Source organism: Cricetulus griseus, chromosome 2 (assembly GCF_003668045.3).
Source record: "Cricetulus griseus strain 17A/GY chromosome 2, alternate assembly CriGri-PICRH-1.0, whole genome shotgun sequence".
Taxonomy (NCBI): Eukaryota; Metazoa; Chordata; class Mammalia; order Rodentia; family Cricetidae; genus Cricetulus; species Cricetulus griseus.
The window spans coordinates 4300565-4320217 of record NC_048595.1 but is presented as its reverse complement, the minus strand read 5'-3'; the positions used below and the strand labels follow the sequence as shown (position 1 = coordinate 4320217).

Below are 19653 nucleotides of genomic sequence, written 5' to 3'. Positions count from 1 at the left end.
AATGAGTGGCACCTACCTGTCAGGCTCGCCCCTGGTCCCCCGGATGCAGGTCGTGGGCAAGTCCGTCCTCACCCTCCTGCTCAGGGTCTGTAGGCTCGCTGGCTGAGCAATGCTTGCACATGAGTGGGTGGCATCTGTCAGGCTCGCCCCTGGACCCCGGATGCAGGTCGTGGGCAAGTCCGTCCTCACCCTCCTGCGGGCCGTGCAATGCTAGCATGTGAGTGGGTCGTATCTGTCAGGTGTTCCAGCTCTCACGGGGGTGATGGTTGCCCTGTCTTTCTTGGGGTCACGAGCCGGAAAAACTAGGCAGGTAACGTGCACGAAGTTAGTCATTATCAAGGCAGAGCCAAGAGTTAAACTGGGGCGGTCTGACGTGGACCCTGGTGAGGGAGATGCCCCTCCTATACCGCCTCAGGAGTCGGAACTGGGCACCTTTGTGAGCACAGGGTGGTAGTTTGGGAGCCTCTTGGGAGCTGCCATGGGGGGTGTGATGTTTAGGATTAAGTTAAAAACGTGATGGAAGTTTGCTGATTAATATGGTGTAGTTTTATGTGTCTGAGTGTTTTGCCTGGCTGTCTGTGCAGCATATGTGTGTGGTGCCAGCAGGGGCCGTAAGAAGGGGGTCCTCTGAAGCTGTAGTAACAGGAGGTGGGGAGCCACCCATGTGTGGTGTTGGGAACCAAACATGGATTCTCTGGCAGACCCAATACCAGTGAGCCTCCTTTGCAGTCCCAGGGCTGTGTAGTCTGATACTTAGACATGGATCTTCGCACCAGTCACTCTGAATACAGAGATGGTTGGATCTCCATGAGTTTGAGGCCAGCCTGTTGTACCTAGTCAGTTCTAGGACAGCCTTGGCTACATCATGAGGCCCTTTTTTGAGGGGAAAGAAAAAATCATTGTGATAAGTGAAGAGCAAGTTAAGATATAGGATTTTTTTTTTCTGTCTTTGGTAGCAGTATCCATAATGCTTTGTTGTTGTTGTTGTTGTTGTTGTTTTTCTTTTCCTGTTAGGGTTTTACTTTTAGTGGGATCTGCCGGGTGACTTGCATCTATGGCCAGGTGGAAATATACGGCCATGTCATCAAACAAGGGCAGCCTGCCCGAGATGTTTATTCTACCTACACCCACGCCTACCTGACCATCAACGGGGTTGAGTACCCAGAGCCTGAGAAAAGTGAGAAGGAGATCAGGAGAGAGATCCGGGCTCTGCTCAAGCCTCACATGAGACTGGGTAAGGCTTCGGCCTCCTATGTCAAGGCTAATGATTTTAAGTGCTTGTTATATTCTGTACATTGTACTCTATTTAAATCCTCGAGGGGGGCGGGGCTTACATGTTAAAGTACTGTTATTTCCGCCGTTTTACACCAGATGTTTTCCAAGACCATGAAGCTGGTGGTGGCAGGCTTGGATTGTGGTGCCTCCGCCCTACGTCCGAGAATCAGCTCTGCTGTGTGTTACACTCAAGGGGTCTAAATTGTTACTTCTTCTGAGGCAGCTTGCTCTTCTCTCTGCAGATGACAGAAACTGGGCAATACAGAATTTCCCTCCCCTGGGTTCCGTGGTACTGCTGGAGCAGCTTCGGACGTCTGCTGTAGACTTCATGAGCTTCTACGCGTGTGCATCTTATGTCTTCTTGCAGGAGGTAAAGACAGTGCTTGTGTAGGTTTGCCACAGAGCAGTCAGCTGAATGGCTGTGTAGGACATGCCCTCAGAATCATCCTCTCTGCCATGTGAGTGGGGTAGGCGTTACACATGGCAGCACCTCAGTCTCTACACAAAGGTGTGTCACGGGCAAAGACACTTGCTGAACAAGCCTGATGAAATGGTTCCATCCCAGGTACTCAGGGAGAGGGGGAGATGCCCCTGGGTTTTGTCCTCTGGCCCCCACTCATGTGGTGTGGCAGGCACTCACACAGGCACCTAGGGAAAGGTTGCCATGAGCATCTTTCCTTTTCTCAGTTTCATTGCCCAGCTGAAGAGAGCCACCCCTTTGTCAGCTGTGGTAGGACAAGCCTGTAATCCCAGCACTCGGAGGATAAGGAGTTCAAGGGCATCTCCAGCTAGATAGTGATGTGGAGGCCACCCTGAGCCACATGGCACCCTGTCTCCAAAAGAAAGAAGTGGAAAAAAGACAGCCAGTTGGAGGTGTCAGGTGGGCAGTAGAGTGTGTGAGTCTGCAGTCTGAAGAAGACGGTGGGGCTGTGAATTTGGGAGCCAGGGTATCTAAGGACACAAATGAGGGGAGAGAAAGAGACAGCTTGAAAACATTGGTGTAGCTTGAGAAGAGAGAGGGTATGAGGTCTGGGCAGTGTCACTCCAGACAGAGTTAAAATAAGGAAGCCACAGAGGAGCTGAGGAATGGCCAGGGTGGGAGGCCTTACTGGTCTGAGGTGGTCTGAGACAGGTGCGGGATGAGAATCTAGACCAGACTGGTTTCAGTACACTGCTGAGGGACAGCGTCAGGATGGGGGAAGAGAGAAACGGGATTCCGTAGTAAAAGACTTCGTTTTCAAGGGAAGGGAAGAAAGCAGTGGTTATAGGGTGTGGTAGTGACAGTGCTGGATGGCTGTCACAGCCTTCATGTGCACATGCTAGGTGATGGGCTTTCTCATGCCCACATGCAGGCAGGCAGACACACAAACACACACACAGAGCTCCATGCCTGGGTTTCTGCCCAGGGCCTCAAGATTATTGACCAAGCTGTTTCCCCAGCACTTATACAGGCATTATTTTGTTTTAAATTTTTTGTTTTGTTTTTCAAGGCAGGGTTTCTCTGTGTAGCTTTGGAGCCTGTGTTGGAACTTGCTATCCGCTTGCCTCTGCCTCCTGAGTGCTGGGATTAAAAGTGTGGGCCACCACCACATGGCTTGTTTTAATTTTTTTTTTAGGTTTGTTATTTTTTGGTATGTGAGTGTTTTGCTTGCACGTATGTGTGTGTGCCACATGTTTGCCTGGTGCCTGAGGAGGTGGTGATGAACCTCTGTGTGGGTGCTGAAAATCAAACTCCAGTCCTTTGCAAGGACTGAAGTGCTCTTTTTTGCTTTTTTTTGTTTTTTGTTTTTGTTTTTTGTTTTTTGTTTTTTTTGTTTTTTTTTTTTTGAGACAGGGTTTCTGTAGGTGGAGTTTTCCCATCCCAGGAGCCACTTCCAAATTACCACACAGACACCTGTATTAATTGTAAATGCTTGCCCAATAGCTCAGGCTTATTACTAACTAGCTTTTACATTTCAAGTTAACCCTTATTCCTTATTCACACTCTGCTTGGCACATACATCTGCTCCCTCTGTGTCTGCTGGCAACTCCTAACTTTGCCCTCCTCATCATTCTCAGTTTGGCTTTTCCACCTAACTTCCTGTCTGGCTACTGGTCTGTCAGCTTTTTATTAACCAATGAGAGTAATACATATTCACAGTGTACAGAAGGATTATTCCACAGCAGGTTTCTCTGTGTAGTCCTGGAACTCACTCTGTAGACCAGGCTGGCCTCAAACTTAGAGATTCCACTGGCTTTGCCTCCTGAGTGCTGAGATTAAAGGCGGGGCTCCCTCTTCTAAAATGACTCCAGCTTTTATCAAGTTGACATAAAAACTGACGACCACAGTTGGCCCCTTGTGAACTTGACTTAGACACAGATTGGTCATTAAGCCGTAACCTTCCATGTTCATCCCCCAGATCTCATATTAATATCAGCATCACAATGTGGGCCATTGCAAGTTTTTTGTTTGTTTACGATTTATTTATTATACATGCAGTGTTCTGTCTGCATGTATCACTGCAGGCCAGAGGAGGCACCAGATCTCATTAGAAACAGGTGCTGGGAATTGAACTCAGGACCTCTGAAGAGCAATCAGTGCTCTTAACTGCTGAGCCATCTCTCCAGCCTATTGTTTGTTTTGTTTTTTAAGACAGAGTTTCACTGTGTAACAACCTTGGCTGTTCTAGAACTCGATCTGTAGACCAGGCTGGCCTTGAACTCATAAAGGAGGACCTCTTATGCGTTTGAGGCCAGCTTGGTCTGTGTTGGACAGCTCGGACTACAGAGAAGCCTTGTCTCACTCAAAACAAACAGGCAACACCCAACCTGGCTGGGCAGTTCATTTGCATAATTGCCAGAAGACAAATAGCTGAGGGACCAGAGCAAGCCAAGAATTCTTCTCATAGTTCCATGTAACCCTTCGAGAGGGAGCTAATACATCCTTGGTGTGGGGGCAGATGGTGGGCAGGCTTAGGAGCTGCTGTGAAGTGTAGGGGTTGGGGCAAGGCTGTGTGTTTGTGATTAGTATTTCAGTATTTAGTTATGTGGTCTATGCGCCTGTGACAGGTTTCTGTAGAGACCAGAGGTGTGTGGTTACAGCTCTGGAGCTGAAGTTACTGGAGGTTGTAACCCACACAGCATGGTCGGCATGGGCGCTAAGAGCAGAGCATCAGCCTTTCAAAAGCCCAGTCCTCTTAACCTCTGGGCCCTCTCTCCAGACCCCCAACTCGTTATTTATTTATTTATTTATTTATTTATTTATTTATTTATTTATTTATGAGACACAATATTACTATGTAGCCCAGAGGGGCCTCAACCTTGTATTCTGTCTCTGGAGCTCAGAGATGACAGACAAGTACTACTGTGGTTACTTTATTGCTTGGACTTTGGTTTTTCCAGATAGGGTTTCTCTAAGTAACAGTCCTAGCTGTCCTGGAACTAGCTTTATAGGCCAGGTTGGCCTGGAACTCAAAGAGATCCACCTGCCTCTGCCAGAGGCGTGCACCTTTGGTAGTGAGGTTACACTTTTATTTACTTTCTTGTGTGGGGTGCCTGTGTGTAGGCAAATAGAGGTCAGAAGCTGATAGGGAATGTCCTGCTCAATCCATCTCCCTGACTCATTGTACAAGGTCTCTTGTTGATCCTGGGGCCCACTAGTTGCAGCTAGTCTAGCTAACCAGCTTTTCCCAGCGTTCCCCTGTCTGCCTCCCAAGTACTGAATTACAGGCAGCCCTCACACCTCCCTAGTTTTTACGTGGTGCTGGGGATTTGAACTCTGGTCCTAAAAACTAAGAGTCTTATCCACTGAGCCATCTTCCTAGCCCTTCATGTGATTACATTCTGGAGACTTTCTTGTTTTCATTTATTTATTTACTTATTTTTAAAGATTTATTTATTATTATGTATACAGTCTTCTGCATAACAGAAGATGGCACCAGATCTCATTATGGTTGTGAGCCACCATGTGGTTGCTGGGAATTGAACTCAGGACCTCTGGAAGAGCAGCCAGTGCTCCTAACCACTGAGCCATCTCTCCAGCCCCTTGTTTTCATATATATAATGCGTGTGCCACATATTTTTTAGGAGGCCAGAAGATGGCATCAAATTTCGTGCAACTGGAGTTAAGGTGATTGTGAGCTATCTGACAAACTCTGGTCATTTGTAAGATCTGTAGTCGCTCTTAGCCACTGAACCATCTCTTCAACTCTGAGATGACATTTTTACTCTCTACAGAAAGATCTATACCAGTGGGAGGCCTCCGAGGCAGGGATGCCCTCTTTGATTGCCGATTGCATGAGGATGTGTTTGTGGGTGCCGCCTTCTTTCATTCCACTGTCCGGTGGACACTGTACCTGAGCCTCCCCACCCACGCCCTTTTAGCTTCATCCTGCTTCCTTTAGGTCTCCAGTGAAAACTGAGCACACCTGCCTTTCCACTCTGCAGCTCCCTTGGCACCTCTCCTGTCTGTTTAGTTTTGTGGTTTGAGAGATGGCCTTTCCTTATTGCAGATTGCCAACCTGCCCTGCGATGGCCCCTGTTGGACTCTCCCTCCATTTTGATTAATGCCTCTGTCTTCAGCAGGGGCAGTGGCAGTCTGAGAGTGGGTACATGCTGTGAACACAGACACGAACTTCGGAAAGTAGGCAGGACATGCTGATGGGCTGGGTGTGGGGGTACTGAGAGAAAGGAACCAGTTTTTGTTTTGTATTGTAACTCACAACTGTTTGTTGCTTATTAATTCAGTGTCAAGCAAATGTACATTTTCAAGACAACTTTCCTTAGAGTTTGTGTTGTTTTTCAGAATACTCCTATGCGGACTAATGCTGAGTATTTACTTTTGAAGAAGATTGGCCTCAGAAGGCAGAGGAAGAAGAGAGGCATCTGCTTGAGTGAGAGTGGCCTTTGTGCCCTGGAAGAGCTAGTCAGTGTGTGCTGCGGTGAGCGCCACCTTTTCACCAGTCCCCTGTTCCCCAGAGCCCCAGGCCCTGCATAACTGCAGTCCTGAGGACTGGCTGACCCCTGGGGCTCACTGTTTGTTTTACCTGCAAAAGTAGATGGCTGCCCTGTGATCCTGTTGTGTGGCCCTTGTGACATTGGGAAGTCAACATTCAGTAGAATACTGATTAACCGGTTACTGAACAGGTAAGCATGCTTGTGTTTTCGCGTGGTCATCGGGGCGTGAAGTGTGATTCAAATGGAGAGACTTGGTTTTTCTTTGATCTTCTGAGGCATGGTCTCGCTCTCTAGACCAGTCTAGCCCTGGACTCTTAAGTGATTCTCCTGCCTCAGCCTCCCCAGTACTGTGACTACTGTTATAAAGCGCCATGCCCAGCTTGATGGAGAGATTGAGGGTGGGATTGTGTTCAGCCCTGTGTGCTGTTGGCTGGGCACTCTTCATTGTGGTGACAGTGCTCACATATGACCCTGACCTGTAGAAGAGGGATGCTTGGTCCGGGTGTCATCCCCAAACCCAGGACTGAAGAGTTACATTTTGGCAGTGGCCTTGCCTGTGGTGAATGGGATGGGGATGGGCCTTGCCTGTACTGTGTCCCCAGCTTTTGGAGTGTGGCAGCCACAAGGCTACACAGGGTGATACTATCCCCATGTCACACAGAATCACTCCTACCGAGGAAAGCTGCTGGACATTGTCTTTCTCTTTAACAATTTTCAGCCTTCCCGCGGTTGACTATCTGGAATGTGATCTGGGGCAGACAGAGTTCACTCCTCCTGGCTGCGTTGCCTTACTTAACATCACAGAACCACTTCTGGGTATGTTATTACATGTTTCTTTAATGTCTCAGGCTTACAAGATTTAAAAGTAATCATATTTACAAAATTCTGTATCAAATGTAAAATATGCAAAGTGAACTGTTCTGCCGCTAGCTTCTGCAACAACACTGAGTATGTTTTTATTTTAGGAAGTGGAACTACTTGATGTAAATTTTGTTAATAATTTATTTTTATTTTATGTGCATTGGTGTTTTGTCTGCATATATGGCTTTGTGAGGGTGTCGGGTCCCCTGGAACTGGGGTTACAGATACTTGTGAGCTGTCACGTGGGTTCTGGGAATTGAACCTGGGTCCTCTGGAAAAGCAGTCAGTAAATTACAAACACATCTCACCCCCAAAACATCGTAGGTGACCTGAGCCCTGACCCAGATTCCACAGATGATTTTTTTTTTCTGCATTCACCAGTTATCCTGTAATGTCCGTTTCCTGTTTCCGAATTAAACTACAAGTTTACCTTTTTTTTTTTTTTTTTTTTTTTTTTTTTTTTAATTTTTTTATTAGTTTAAATTAAGAACAAGCTTGCCTCACATGTCAATCCCTCATCTATCTCACAAGTTTACGTTTTTTAAAAAATTTATTTTATGTACATTGGTATGGAGGAAGCTTCAGAGTTCCTGAAACTAGAGTTCCAGTTCTGTGCGGCCATGTGGTTCTGGGAATTGAGACAGATCCTTTGGAAGAGCAGCCAGTGCTCTTGACCATTGAGCCATCTCTGCAGCCCCCCCCATTTTTTAGAATTATAAAATATACAAAATAAATGTGGTCATCTTAGCTACTCCTGGGTGTATAATTCAGGGGCATTAAATCTGTTCACAGTGTTGCAGCTCTCATTGCTACATCCAGACTTTTTTGTTTGTTTTTGTTTTTCAAGACAGGGTTTCTTTGTGTAGACCAGGCTGGCCTTGAACTCAGAGATCCGCCTGCCTTTGCCTTCCGAGTGCTAGGATTAAAGGTGTGTGTCACAACTGCGTGGTTTGTTCTTTTAGTTTTTTAATTGCTTTATTTAGCTTTTGAGGCAAGCTTTCTCAATCTGTGTAGCCCTGGCTGTCCTGGAACTCAAGAGTTCCACGTGCCTGTCTCCCCAGTGCTGGGATTAAAGGAGTGTGCTACTATGCCCAGCACGCTGTTTTGTTTTTACATTTATTTTACACTCACTTATTTTGAATAGGAGCTGGGTGCAAGTGTTTTGGTACACACACACACACACACACACACACACACACACACACACACACACACACGTGTGGAAATCCACTGACAACTGTAGGAGTCGGTTCTTTGTAAGGAGTCTTTTTCTGTCCTGCCAGCCAGATCCCAAAGAATACATGGAGACTTACTAATTGTGAAAGCTTGGTCATTAGCTTAGGCTTGTCCCACTAGCTCTTATAACAAATTAACCCGTATTTTCATTTTTATCTATTTGTTTGCTTGTTTATTTATTGGTTTTTCAGGACAGAGTTTCTCTGTGTAGCCTTGACTGTCCTGGAACTCTCTTTGTAGACCAGGCTGGCCTTGAACTTACAGAGATCCACCTGCCTCTGCCTCCCGGGTGCTGGGGTTAAAGGTGTGTGCCACCACCACCCAACAACCCGTATTTTTATTAATCTACATTCTACCATGTGGCTTTAGCCTCTCCCATTCTGTGTTTCCCACTTGATAGCATCTCCTGCAAGCTTAGATTCATCCCTCTGGCTGCTTCTTTCTGCCAGAAAGTTCCATCTATACCAACTGCTTGGTTATTGGCCATTTAGTTTTTTATTATGCCAACCACAGAAACACATTCTCACACAGTGTACAAGTATTTCTGCAACACTTCTGGAGAACTGAACACTGGCCATCAGCTCAGTGGAAGCGACTTCATCTGATGAGCTGTCATCAGCCTCGGCCTTTATTTTTTTTTTTTGTTATTTATTTGGTTTTTCAAGACAGGGTTTTTCTATGTAGCCCAGGCTCTCCTGGAACTCGCTCTGTAGACTTGACTGGCCTGAAATTCAGAGATCCACCTGCATCTGCCTCCTGAGTGCTGGGATTAAAGATGTGTGCCCAGTTTAAGATTTATTTTTAATTACGAGTATGTGGGAGAGCGAAGGGTGTGCGCCTGAGTCAGTGTCCTTGGAGGTCAAAAGAGGGAGTCAGAGTTCCCCCAAACCTGGAGGCACAGGCAGTTGTCTACCTCTTGACACCAAGCCCAGGTCCTCTGCCAGAGCTGTGATGCTCCTGCTGCTGAGCCATCTCTCCAGCCTTCTTGTTCTGGGCTTTTCCTCTCTCACCCAAATTCGAAGATTAAAAGTGTATATCAGTGCTGGGAGGTGGTGGCCCACATCTTTTATTGGGGGGGAGTGGGGGGGGAAGACACGCACGATGACAGAGGCAGGCGGATCTTTGTGAGTTCGAGGGCAACCTGGTATACGTGTCACGTCTCAAAAAAAAAAAAAACCAGAAAAGTATGTGCCACCACTTAGCAAGGGTTATTAAAGGTCATTAATTGAGTTTTCAACAGGCTCTACACCCTAGAAGGTATAGCTGTATCCCAAATACCTGGAACAAATATAGCCATGTCAGAATACTATTGGAGTTGACTTTCATAGGTGAAATTGGGGGTGTCTTTGACCTCCAAAAACATAATTGGGGTGTTCTCGGGGATTTGAGGTTTCCTAAGATGTTTGTGCAGGATGGCAGTGACACAAAGCCCTGGACACTGTTTGTGGCCGTGGCATGGCTGCTTTTGCTTAGCAGTGATGTAGCTGGAGGAACCCCCTGTAGAAGCAGGTCTCAGCCTGTGGGTCACGACCCCCTCAGGGGTCACGACCCCCACAGGGGTCACACACCAGATGTTTACATTGCAGCTCATAATAGTCGCAACAAAAATGTTATGGTAGGGGCATCCCACAACATGAGCTGTATTACGGGCCGCTGCGTTAGGGAGGATGAGAATCCCTGGTCCAGAGCCTTCTGTGTGTTAGGCAACTGCTCAGTTCCTTTGTTTTCCCAGGACCACCTTTCACTCACCCGAGGAGGCCACAGAAGATGGCGTATTACGGGAAGATGAGTTGTCACAACGACTATGAGAATTACATTGAGATCGTAAAATACGTGTTCCGGGATTACAGGAGGGAGTCCCCACTCATCATCAACACAATGGGCTGGGTGAAAGGTGAGCATTGCTGCACAGGTGCATATTCACGGTGTGCCCTGTGTGCTGTCATGTCCAAGTGCAGCTAAGCTTAGGTCATTCATTCCCCCTGTCCAGCTGAGGAGGAACTTGAACTTCTAACCCTCCAACCACCTCCTCCCAGGGTAGGGATTACAGGCATTTATATCACTGTCCATTTTTTTATGGTGCTAAGGCTTAAACCTGGGGCTTCTTGCATGCTGAGGGAACAGTCCACCAAGTGAGCTCTGGTTTCTGGGCTTTTGGTTATTTTTTTCGATACTTTTTTGTTTTGTTTTGTTTTGTTTTGTTTGTTTGTTTGTTTGTTGAGACAGTTTCTCTCTGTAGCTTTGGAGCCTGTCCTGAAACTCATTCTGGAGACCAGGCTGACTTTGAACTCACAGAGATCCGCCTGTCTCTGCCTCCTGAGTCCTGGGATTAAAGGCCTGTGCCACTACTGCCTGGCCTGTGTTGGTTATTTTTTACTCAATTGACTTTTGTGTGACTGTTGTCAGAACACTGCATGCAGTACCCTTGGAAGTCAGAAGAGGGCATCAGACCCTGTCAGGTGTGCATGTGCTGCCTGGCCATGTCTTTTTCTCTGGATCTTGTTTTTTTTTGTTTTGTGATAAAGAGTTTCTCTATGTAACAGCCCTGGCTCTCCTGAAATTCTCTCTGGAAACCAGGCTGGCCTCGAGCTCACAGAGATCCACCTGCCTCTTCCTCCCAAGTGCCAGGATTAAAGGTGTCTTTCCTGCTTGTTATGCTTGCTGCGCTTACAGTCTCTCTTCCATGGCAGAGGACGGCCTGCTGCTGCTGGTGGACCTGATCCGACTGTTGTGCCCCAACTATGTCGTTCAGTTGTCTGGCCGGAATAAAACAATGTCCGCTCTGACCTCAGAATATGTAGAGCTCACAGATGGCCTATATACAAAGAGCAAGATCAAAAGGAGACATCGGGGTTTCGAAATTCAAGAATTTGGAGATAGTTTGGAATTTACTGATGAAGAAAAAGACTCTTGTCCAGTTCCAGCCTTCACTGGACATAAGCTAATAGATGTTCACTCAGAATTTTTATGTGATAAAAATGAAAAAAATAGGTAAGTGAAGTATCACTGGGTAGAGAATGATGCTCTCTGCAGTGACCAGCATCGTGAGCTCACTTGTTCACAGAGCTGGTCACGGTGGCTCTGGCCCTAGGTTCTTGCACCTGGGAGGCCAGCCTGTAGCACATTGTGAGGCCCTGTAAACAAAAGAGGTAATCCTCTGAAGATTCAAAAGGGCATCATTCCTGGGGGGAGCGTGGAGATGGGGCTTCCCATACTGGTGGCCAGGGGCTCGGTGCTGAGGAGTCTTTGGGCTTCCTGTGGTTTGGAGGACTTTGTCAAGGCAGGGTTTTATGTGGAGACTTGAGGGTGGGGGAGAGACGAGAGTGAGTGGTATTGGCCCTTAGACCAGGGTCTTGAACCTGCTGGCAGCTCTGACTGAGCCTCAGCTCCAGCCCTAGGATTTGGGGAGATCTTGAAAGCAAGGTCTCCTGTGCTCCTGATGTTGGTTGAGCTGCTGCTCGCTTCTGCCTCCAGGTGGCCATGGTGTGTTATTGTCCACTCACCTTGCTCTGCTCTACTTTTCAGGGCCAAATACAACAAAATTTTTCGAGACCTGGCAGTGTTGGGCTACCTTAGCCAGCTGATGCCGCCTGTGCCAGGGCCGCTTACCCCTTTGCACAGCCTGACTCCCTATCAGGTAATCAGCGCTGGTGGGGGAAGCTGTCTGTGCACTGATAAGATACATGAAGCTTCCCTATGGTTCAGGTTCTGATAGTATCCCCATTTGTCAGATGGGAAAACTAAGGAACAGTGAGGCTGGGTTTCCTGGCCAAAGATGGTTCTTGGCTGGCAGCCTTATTGTCCTTATTGGCATGGGCTCTAGTTTAATGTCAGCTCTAAGTTGCTTGATCTGGTGGCCGTCTAATGTTTGTACTTTCCACCTGCATTGACGGTAGTGAGTGCCTGATGTCTCAGAATGCTGCAGGGCTCATGAGCCTTCCTGGCAGTGCCTGGTGTACAGAAGAGTGCCCTCCTGCAAACCCTGCTCCTCCTATCGGGTTCCAACACCAAGGTGTTCACAGCATCCAGGCTGTTGTGAATTGCTGTGGGGGCGGCTCTTTGGTTAGGGGCTATGGTGGCAGAGGTGGTGAGCGGTGACTTCCTAACCCTTCCCAAATATTTCTAGTAATTGGGGGCCAAGCACTCACACTTAGGAGCCTATGCGGGCCATCCCCATCGGAACCAGTGCACACGCAGCAGGTTCTTCTGAAGACAAGGCAGGTAGCATCAGCATACATCTCCATAGCAGAGCAGAAACTCCCCGGGCTTTTACCGGGGAGAACTGCGGCTGTTGAAGAGGTGACATGACTATCTGGATGTGCTGAACGGAAGCCACTCAGTGTGTGTAGTGTGAGCTGGCAGGTTGTGGAAGCCCAGAGCTCTGGTCTCTGCTCTTGTACTTTTGAGAATTGAAGTGTTCCATAGCACACGGTACTAGAAGGGACCTTCGCAAGCACTCCATGATCATGGCTAAACATGAAGGTGACAGGCAATTTGCAGTGGTTTGGTTTTTGGCTTTTTTGGGACATAGTTTCTGGTTGTCCTGGAACTCACTCTGTAAACCACAGTGGCCTCAAACTCACAGAGATCCACCTGCCTCTGCCTCTGCCTCTGCCTCTGCCCCTCTGCCCCTCTGCCCCTCTGCCCCTCTGCCCCTCTGCCCCTCTGCCCCTCTGCCCCTCTGCGCCTCTGCGCCTCTGCGCCTCTGCCTCTGCCTCTGCCTCCTTAGTGCTGGGATTAACGGTGTGGGCCACCACTGCCTGGTGCAGTAGGTTTGTTTTAAGAAACAAAGAAAGCAAGCAAAGTCCTGTTCAGCAAAGCACAGCCCGTAAGTACTGCAGACAGACATCTGGAAGAAAAGCTGGCTAACGAGAACGGCAGCTCTGCCTGTCACTCTCCTGGTGGCTGCCAGCATCCAGTGCCCTGAAACTCTTGACTTTACAGCCTTTCATGTTACATACCCACATCTCCGTGGTCTTCTTGGCTATGCCTGAACAGCTTCCTCTACTCAGTCTACAAAGAAATGTCCTAGAACCCTGCACATTGCCACTAATGCTAGTGCTTTTATCCCACTGGTTTGTTCTGTTTTTAAGTTGAGAGAGGGGGATGAAGATGATAGGATAGAAGTAGGGGACGGAGGGAACTGTGGAACCCAGGCTGCCTTGAACTTCTGCTGCTCCTGCCTCTGCCTGCCATATGCTGTGAGTCTTAGTTTCGAGACAGGGTTTCTCTGTGTAATAGCCCTGGCTATCCTGGAACTCTGAGTAGACCAGGCCGGCCTTGAACTCACTGAGATCCATCTGCCTCTGCCTCCTGGATGTTGGGACCAAGGCGCACATCCAGCCTTTTGTGGGGCTGTGTGGTAGCACAGGGCTTCTGATCCTCACTAAGCCATCCCCTGATTTGTGCTCTCAGAGCCCAGATTGGCTGGGTAGGATGTCGCATGTTTGCAGTCCCAGCACTGGGAAGGAAGAACAAGAGGATCTCTGTAGCTTACTGACAGTCAGTCTAGACACATCAGACCGTTTTTCTCAAACAAGGTGAAGCCTGGTGTGGTGGCATATTGGAGCTCTGCTTTGAGGCAGCCTAGGCTACATAGTGAGACTGTTTCAAAAAACAAAACAAGACCTGGAAAACAAAGGAATGTGGAGAGTTGTCAGTGGGAAGGTACCCATAGGTGTACCTGAGAAATGCACGCATGAACACATACTCACCTGGAGAGCATGATTAAGTCTCTAAGTCAGCGTCGTAGTCATGCCTGTTACTAACTCGGTGCTTAGGAGAGAGACTAAGGAGGTGGGTTGCATGTCTGAGGTCCACCTGGACTATCCAGACTCTGTCTCAGGAGGAGCCTCTCAGCGAATCAATCGGGAGATGAACATTTACGGTTTATCCTCCAGGTCCCCTTCAATGCCGTTGCTCTCCGGATCACTCATGCCGACGTTGCCCCTTCCCACATACTGTACGCCGTGAACGCCAGCTGGGTTGGCCTTTGCAAGATCGTGGACGACATGAAAGGGTACACTAGGGGTCCCATCCTGCTTGCACAGAACCCTATATGTGACTGTCTGGGCTTTGGTGAGTTGAGAGTAAAGTATGACTCTTTTCCCTGTCCACTCCACTATAGGCAGCTGGTCTTGACCTTGTATTGAGAAGCACCTGTCATTAGGGAAGCTAACATCTTTCTCGGTGTGCTCCTCCAGGGTTAACTTCTTTACCTCATCACAACTATCCAAGCTCTTCTCTTAGCCTGTTTTGGTCCCTCACAGCTGAACAGGGAGATAACCAAATTCTTTGAGTTAGACTTTCTTTTTAAAGATTCATTTATTTATTACATATACAGTGTTCTGCCTGCATGTATGCCTGCACACCAGAAGAGGGCACCAGATCTCCCTACAGATAGTTAGGAGCCACCATGTGATTGCTGGGAATTGAACTCAGGACTTCTGGAAGAGCAGCCAGTGCTCCTAACCACTGAGCCATCTCTCCAGCCCCTAAATTAGACTTTCTTAAGGTTTATTTTATTTGGGCTGGAGAGATAGCTCAGGCTGCTCTTCCAGAGGACTCAGGTTCAATTCCCAGCACCCACATGGCAGCTAACAACTATCTCTAACTCCAAGATCTGATACCCTCACACAAACATACGTGCAAGCAAAATACCAATAAAAAAAATTTTTTTTTTAATATACTTTGTTTCATTTTTAGCTAGGCATGGTGGCTCACCCCAGGGGACACAGGCAAGTAGTTGGTTCTTTGTGAGTTTGAGGACAGCCTGATCTAATCAAGTTCCTGGACAATGGGGGCTATGTAGAGCCTGTCTCAAAAAGAGAGATTTATTTCATTTTTAATTATGAGTGCAAGTGCCCCTGGAGACCAGAGGTATTGGGTGTTAGGTTCCTGGAGCTGGAGTCGTAGCTGCCTGAAGGTGGTGCTGGGAACTGAACTTGGGTCTTGTGGAAGAGCAGCAAACACCCTTAACCCTGCTGAACCATCTCAGTACCCCTCAACTGCTCCTTATATTCTGAAAGCAAAGCACTGGAAATTAAAACTTGTTGATTTACCTTGTTTGTGCTTGCCTGTGTGTCTGGTGTGCACTCAGAGGCCACAAGATAGCATCAGGTGGCAGGATTAAAGGCACGCACCACTGCCCGGCTCAGCAAGTGTTCTTAACAGCTGAGCTGACTCTTCAGCCCCCAAAGAAAACTCTTAATGTCAAGACCAGCCTTCCTGTCCCAGTGACTGAAATGTGGAGTGTCTGCTGAATAGCTGATTTTGCTGTGTCTTGAAGGCATTTGCAGAGGCATTGACATGGACCAGCGTCTGTACCACATTCTCACGCCTTTGCCTCCAGAAGAGTTGAAAGCTGTGAACTGTCTGCTGGTTGGTGCCATTCCCATTCCACATTGTATCTTCAAGAAGCAGGTGAGCTCACGTGGACAGTCCTGCAGGGAACGTGGGCAGGCAGGAGCCAGACGATGGTGACCATAGTCAAGGCAACAGGCCCTTTATCTGGGGACACACACTTTATTATGGGGTTTGAATGACATAAGATGGGGTACTAGGTGCCTCAAAAGGGTTAAGTCAACATCTCCGGGTAGAGCCAATCTCGGGAGGACGTGGAGGGCAGAGGTAGCTCCATAGCACTGACCTCCTGTGAACAGTCTTTTGTGGGTGTCTTTGTTTTGAGACGGTTTCACTGTGGAGTCTTGGTTGACCAAATTTATAGACCAGATTGGCCTCCCAAGTGCTGAAGTTAGCGTGGGCCGGCATGCTCAACATGAACAGTCTCCTGAGGCACACTGGGAAAGCACACACATGTTCATCGGCATGGCCCCAAAGGCTGAGTGGGTGGAGGTCCTGGTTGTGTTTAGCTTTTACAGATCTGAAAGCTCCATACGCCATGCACCGTCTCTCACAGTGTTTGCTTGAGGGGTCGGGGTAGCGGGTCGGGATAGAGAGATGGCACTGAGGCTTGTTGAAGGTAAGGTGTATGCACACATACACAGGAAGCCAAATCAATGAATACACACACACACACACACACACACACACTCATATATATTTGCTTGTTTGTTTCTGGGGGTTTTGTTGTTATTGTTTTTCAAAACAGGATTTCTCTATGTAGTTTTGTCTGTTCTAGAACTCACTCTGTAGACCAGGTTGGCTTCAAACACACAAAAATCCATCTGCCTCAGCTGGGCAGTGGTGTCTCACACCTTTTAATCCCAGCACTCCAGAAGCAAAGGTAGTCGGATCTCTGTGAGTTCGAGGCCAGTCTGATTTATAGAGCTAATTCCAGGACAGTTAGAGCTATACAGAGAGACCCTGTCTGGGGGAAAACAAGAAGGAAGGAAGGAAAAGAAAAGAAAGAAAAGCCGGGTGTTGGTGGTGCACGCCTTTAATCCCAGCACTCAGGAGGCAGAGGCAGGCAGATCTCTGTGAGTTTGAGGCCAGCCTGGACTCCAGAGCGAGTGCCAGGATAGGCTTCAAAGCTACACAGAGAAACCCTGTCTTGAAAAACCAAAAAGAAAGAAAGAAAGAAAGAAAGAAAGAAAGAAAGAAAGAAAGAAAGAAAGAAAGAAAGAAAGAAAGAAAGAAAGAAAGAAAAGAAAGAAAGAAAGAAAGAAAGTCCTAGAGGCTGTCCAGACTGGTCTCTATGCTGTTTCTTTGTGTTTCCATTTCAGCCTGGGCCTGAAGGGACAATTCCTTACGTCACCACAGATTATAACTTCAAACTTCCTGGAGCCTCAGAGAAGATTGGAGACAGAGAGTATGAACACGCATCTCTTGGATTCAAATCCTATAAGAGAAAATAAAACCTCCATAGGACAGAATGAGCTCCACCCATGAATCTTGACCTCCAGCCCGAGTCAGCAGCCTTGGTGGGTCTTCGTGACTGTGAAGAACATGCTCATGACCGGTTTCATGGGACTGGAAAATGTGCTGAGAGCAGATAGCTCCAGACTCCATTTTTCTTTTCCCTCTAAGACAGGGTCTCTTGAAGCTCAAACTCTGGGTCTTCCTGTCTCCATCATCCAAGTGTGGCACTACAGGCCCATGTCAGCACACCTGGCCTTCAGGCTTTTCTCTTCAGTTGTCTGATGTCAAACTTGGCCTCTTGGTGACTGACTAGCCCTCCTGAGTGAGTGGAGTGTGTCCTGAAGAGGTGTGGAGCAGCAAGGAGAGCTGTGCCTCCCCACCAGACAGGAAGAGCGCAGCCGCCCTCTTGGTTCCAGAAGGACTGACTATTGGAATCAAAATAAAATTGGAATCCAGGTCCACCAAAATGTGCCAAGAAACAGGGCAGCAGGCTGACCCCCTAGTACTCAGGCTCTGGGCAGGCTGCTCGGGTCTTGAGTAAGCTAGGTGGGTGCGAGTGAGAGACTCACTCTGAGTCACATGGCCCTGACCATTAGGAGAGGTGACTCAAACGCCTAATCTTTTGATGCCATTGAGTCTCCCAGATGTGTAGTCAAGTCTGTTCGTTTGTGGGTCATTTTAATCATGAGACTTTTGTGTTGAAGAACCTACTCTGACATCCAGAAAGCCTCTGGACTGTTCCTACGGTCCGGGTATGCTCTGACTGACCCCTCCTTTAAGGCTGGACACACTGCCACGGGGCCACAGGCCTGTGAACAGACACTTTTGTGCCTGTCTTGGGCAAACCTTTGCTACCAGTGCTTTCTTCTGGAGGCCACTGCGTGTGCCGTTTTTTTCTAGTAGATTTTGTAATTAGAAGTGACTGGGTCAGGTCCTTTTTGTGGTTGAAAAACAGGCCACTGAGGAACTTCTCAGGTTGGCATGACCAACGACGTATGAGGACTCCACCTCCCAGCAGGATCATGTTCACATACACCATTGATTATCTTGTCTGTAACTACCCTCAGTGTGCCCCGTGTTGTCTACTCGGCCCCGTCTTTGTGACACTTTGTGGTGGCCTCAGCATCTGAAAAACCCGTTAGAGAGAACTGCAGCAGCCTGTTTGGTCTGAGCCCCTGTGGACCGCTGAAGGACTCACTCACGAGCTGTCCGTATTTATATCTGATGTTACCTTGTGTTGTCTTTCTGTTTGGTGGGGAAGGGCCTCTCATCATGTTGTCCAGGCCTCTGTGGGTTCCATTGGTCTCTCCTCTTCCTGAGTGCCAAGATTACAAGTGTGACAGTCCTGGCCTTGCGCCACTAATGATCCGTGTTCCCCATGTCTTCACAAGAATAAAGGTCCTGAAACGCAGGTCTCCGACCTTCACTTGGGGTTCCCCACCACTAGAGACCCTGTGTCAGCAGTAGAGGGTACTGTAGGATTGGACTGGTGGTGGGAGGAGCAGTCATTTGGAACAGGATTCCTGGAGGGGAGTCTTGCTGTGGAACCCTGGCTTTGGGAAGACCTGCAACAAAGTGTCTGTCCATGTGATTATGGGCATTTGGGGCAAGGAAGAGATGGCACAGAGTGCACAGATTCTGCCATAAAGAGGCTGACCTCAGACTCACATGCACGAGCCTCCTGCCTCAGTTTCCCAAGTCCTGGGATCTCAGGCATGTTTGATGTGTGTGGTTTTTATTTAGATTGTTCTGGTCCATGAGAGTAACATACACTTGTTTTAAGAACACTATAGAACCATGCAACAACAAACACCCAAATCACCAGTTTTTATGGCTCCTTAAGATTCTAAGAGTTATTTCCTAGACAAAAGTGGTCCGGAGTTCCTATAACGCTGTCCTGCAGAGGTCATTGGCAATTCAAGACCCAAGAAAGTGACACTGAAGAGGCTGTGGGCACAGGCCCAGGGCTTGAGTTGATGTACTCTTCCAGTGTCCAGACAGAGCTGAGGGAGGCCGTGTCCTGCACTGGACCTCTAATAAGAACTTATGACTTGGGGCTCTGCCTGACCTGCAGTGTGGAAATCAGGTGATCTAGGTAAAGGGCCCCCTTTTAATGTACTGTGTGAGAGACACTGCTGGAGGGACCCAGGGCTGTCTTACTCAAGCACTGCACTGCTGAGGTGGGGTGCCTAAGCCCTCCATCAGGTGGTTTTCTTTTTTCCTATTCGTTTTATTTCTCTTCAATCTCCCACCCCATTGCATCTTTTAGCCCAAGGTAGCCTAGAAATCACTATAGCCCAGGCTGACTGACATTGCACTGGGATTCTGGCCTGGTAATGATTTTTCTTTCATTAGATTCGATAGATTTGGATGGCAGCATAGTGGTGTAATGTCAGATCTGAGGGGGAGTCCAAACCTGGGTCTGTTTCCTTCTCCGTGTTAGGGTGGGGAGGGCAGTGGGGGTTGTTTATAAAAAGCCCTGCCAAGAAGCTTATAGAAAATGGTGGTGACTCCTTGTGTAGCTTG

The 19653-nt window shown here is 48.0% G+C and overlaps 1 protein-coding gene across 1 annotated transcript; it reads left to right on the top strand.

Annotated features, from left to right (window-relative positions):
- Positions 1–1014: 1014 nt before the first annotated feature.
- On the top strand, positions 1015–18538 carry Nol9 (nucleolar protein 9; the record flags this gene model as incomplete). The annotated part of the gene is given in 11 exon segments (XM_035439376.1): positions 1015–1234; positions 1518–1645; positions 6059–6194; positions 6312–6399; positions 6929–7026; positions 10040–10201; positions 10998–11298; positions 11833–11944; positions 14208–14385; positions 15596–15729; positions 16992–18538. Coding segments are annotated over 11 exon segments (1689 nt in total), but the record flags the coding sequence as incomplete, so codon positions are not given.
- Positions 18539–19653: the final 1115 nt, after the last annotated feature.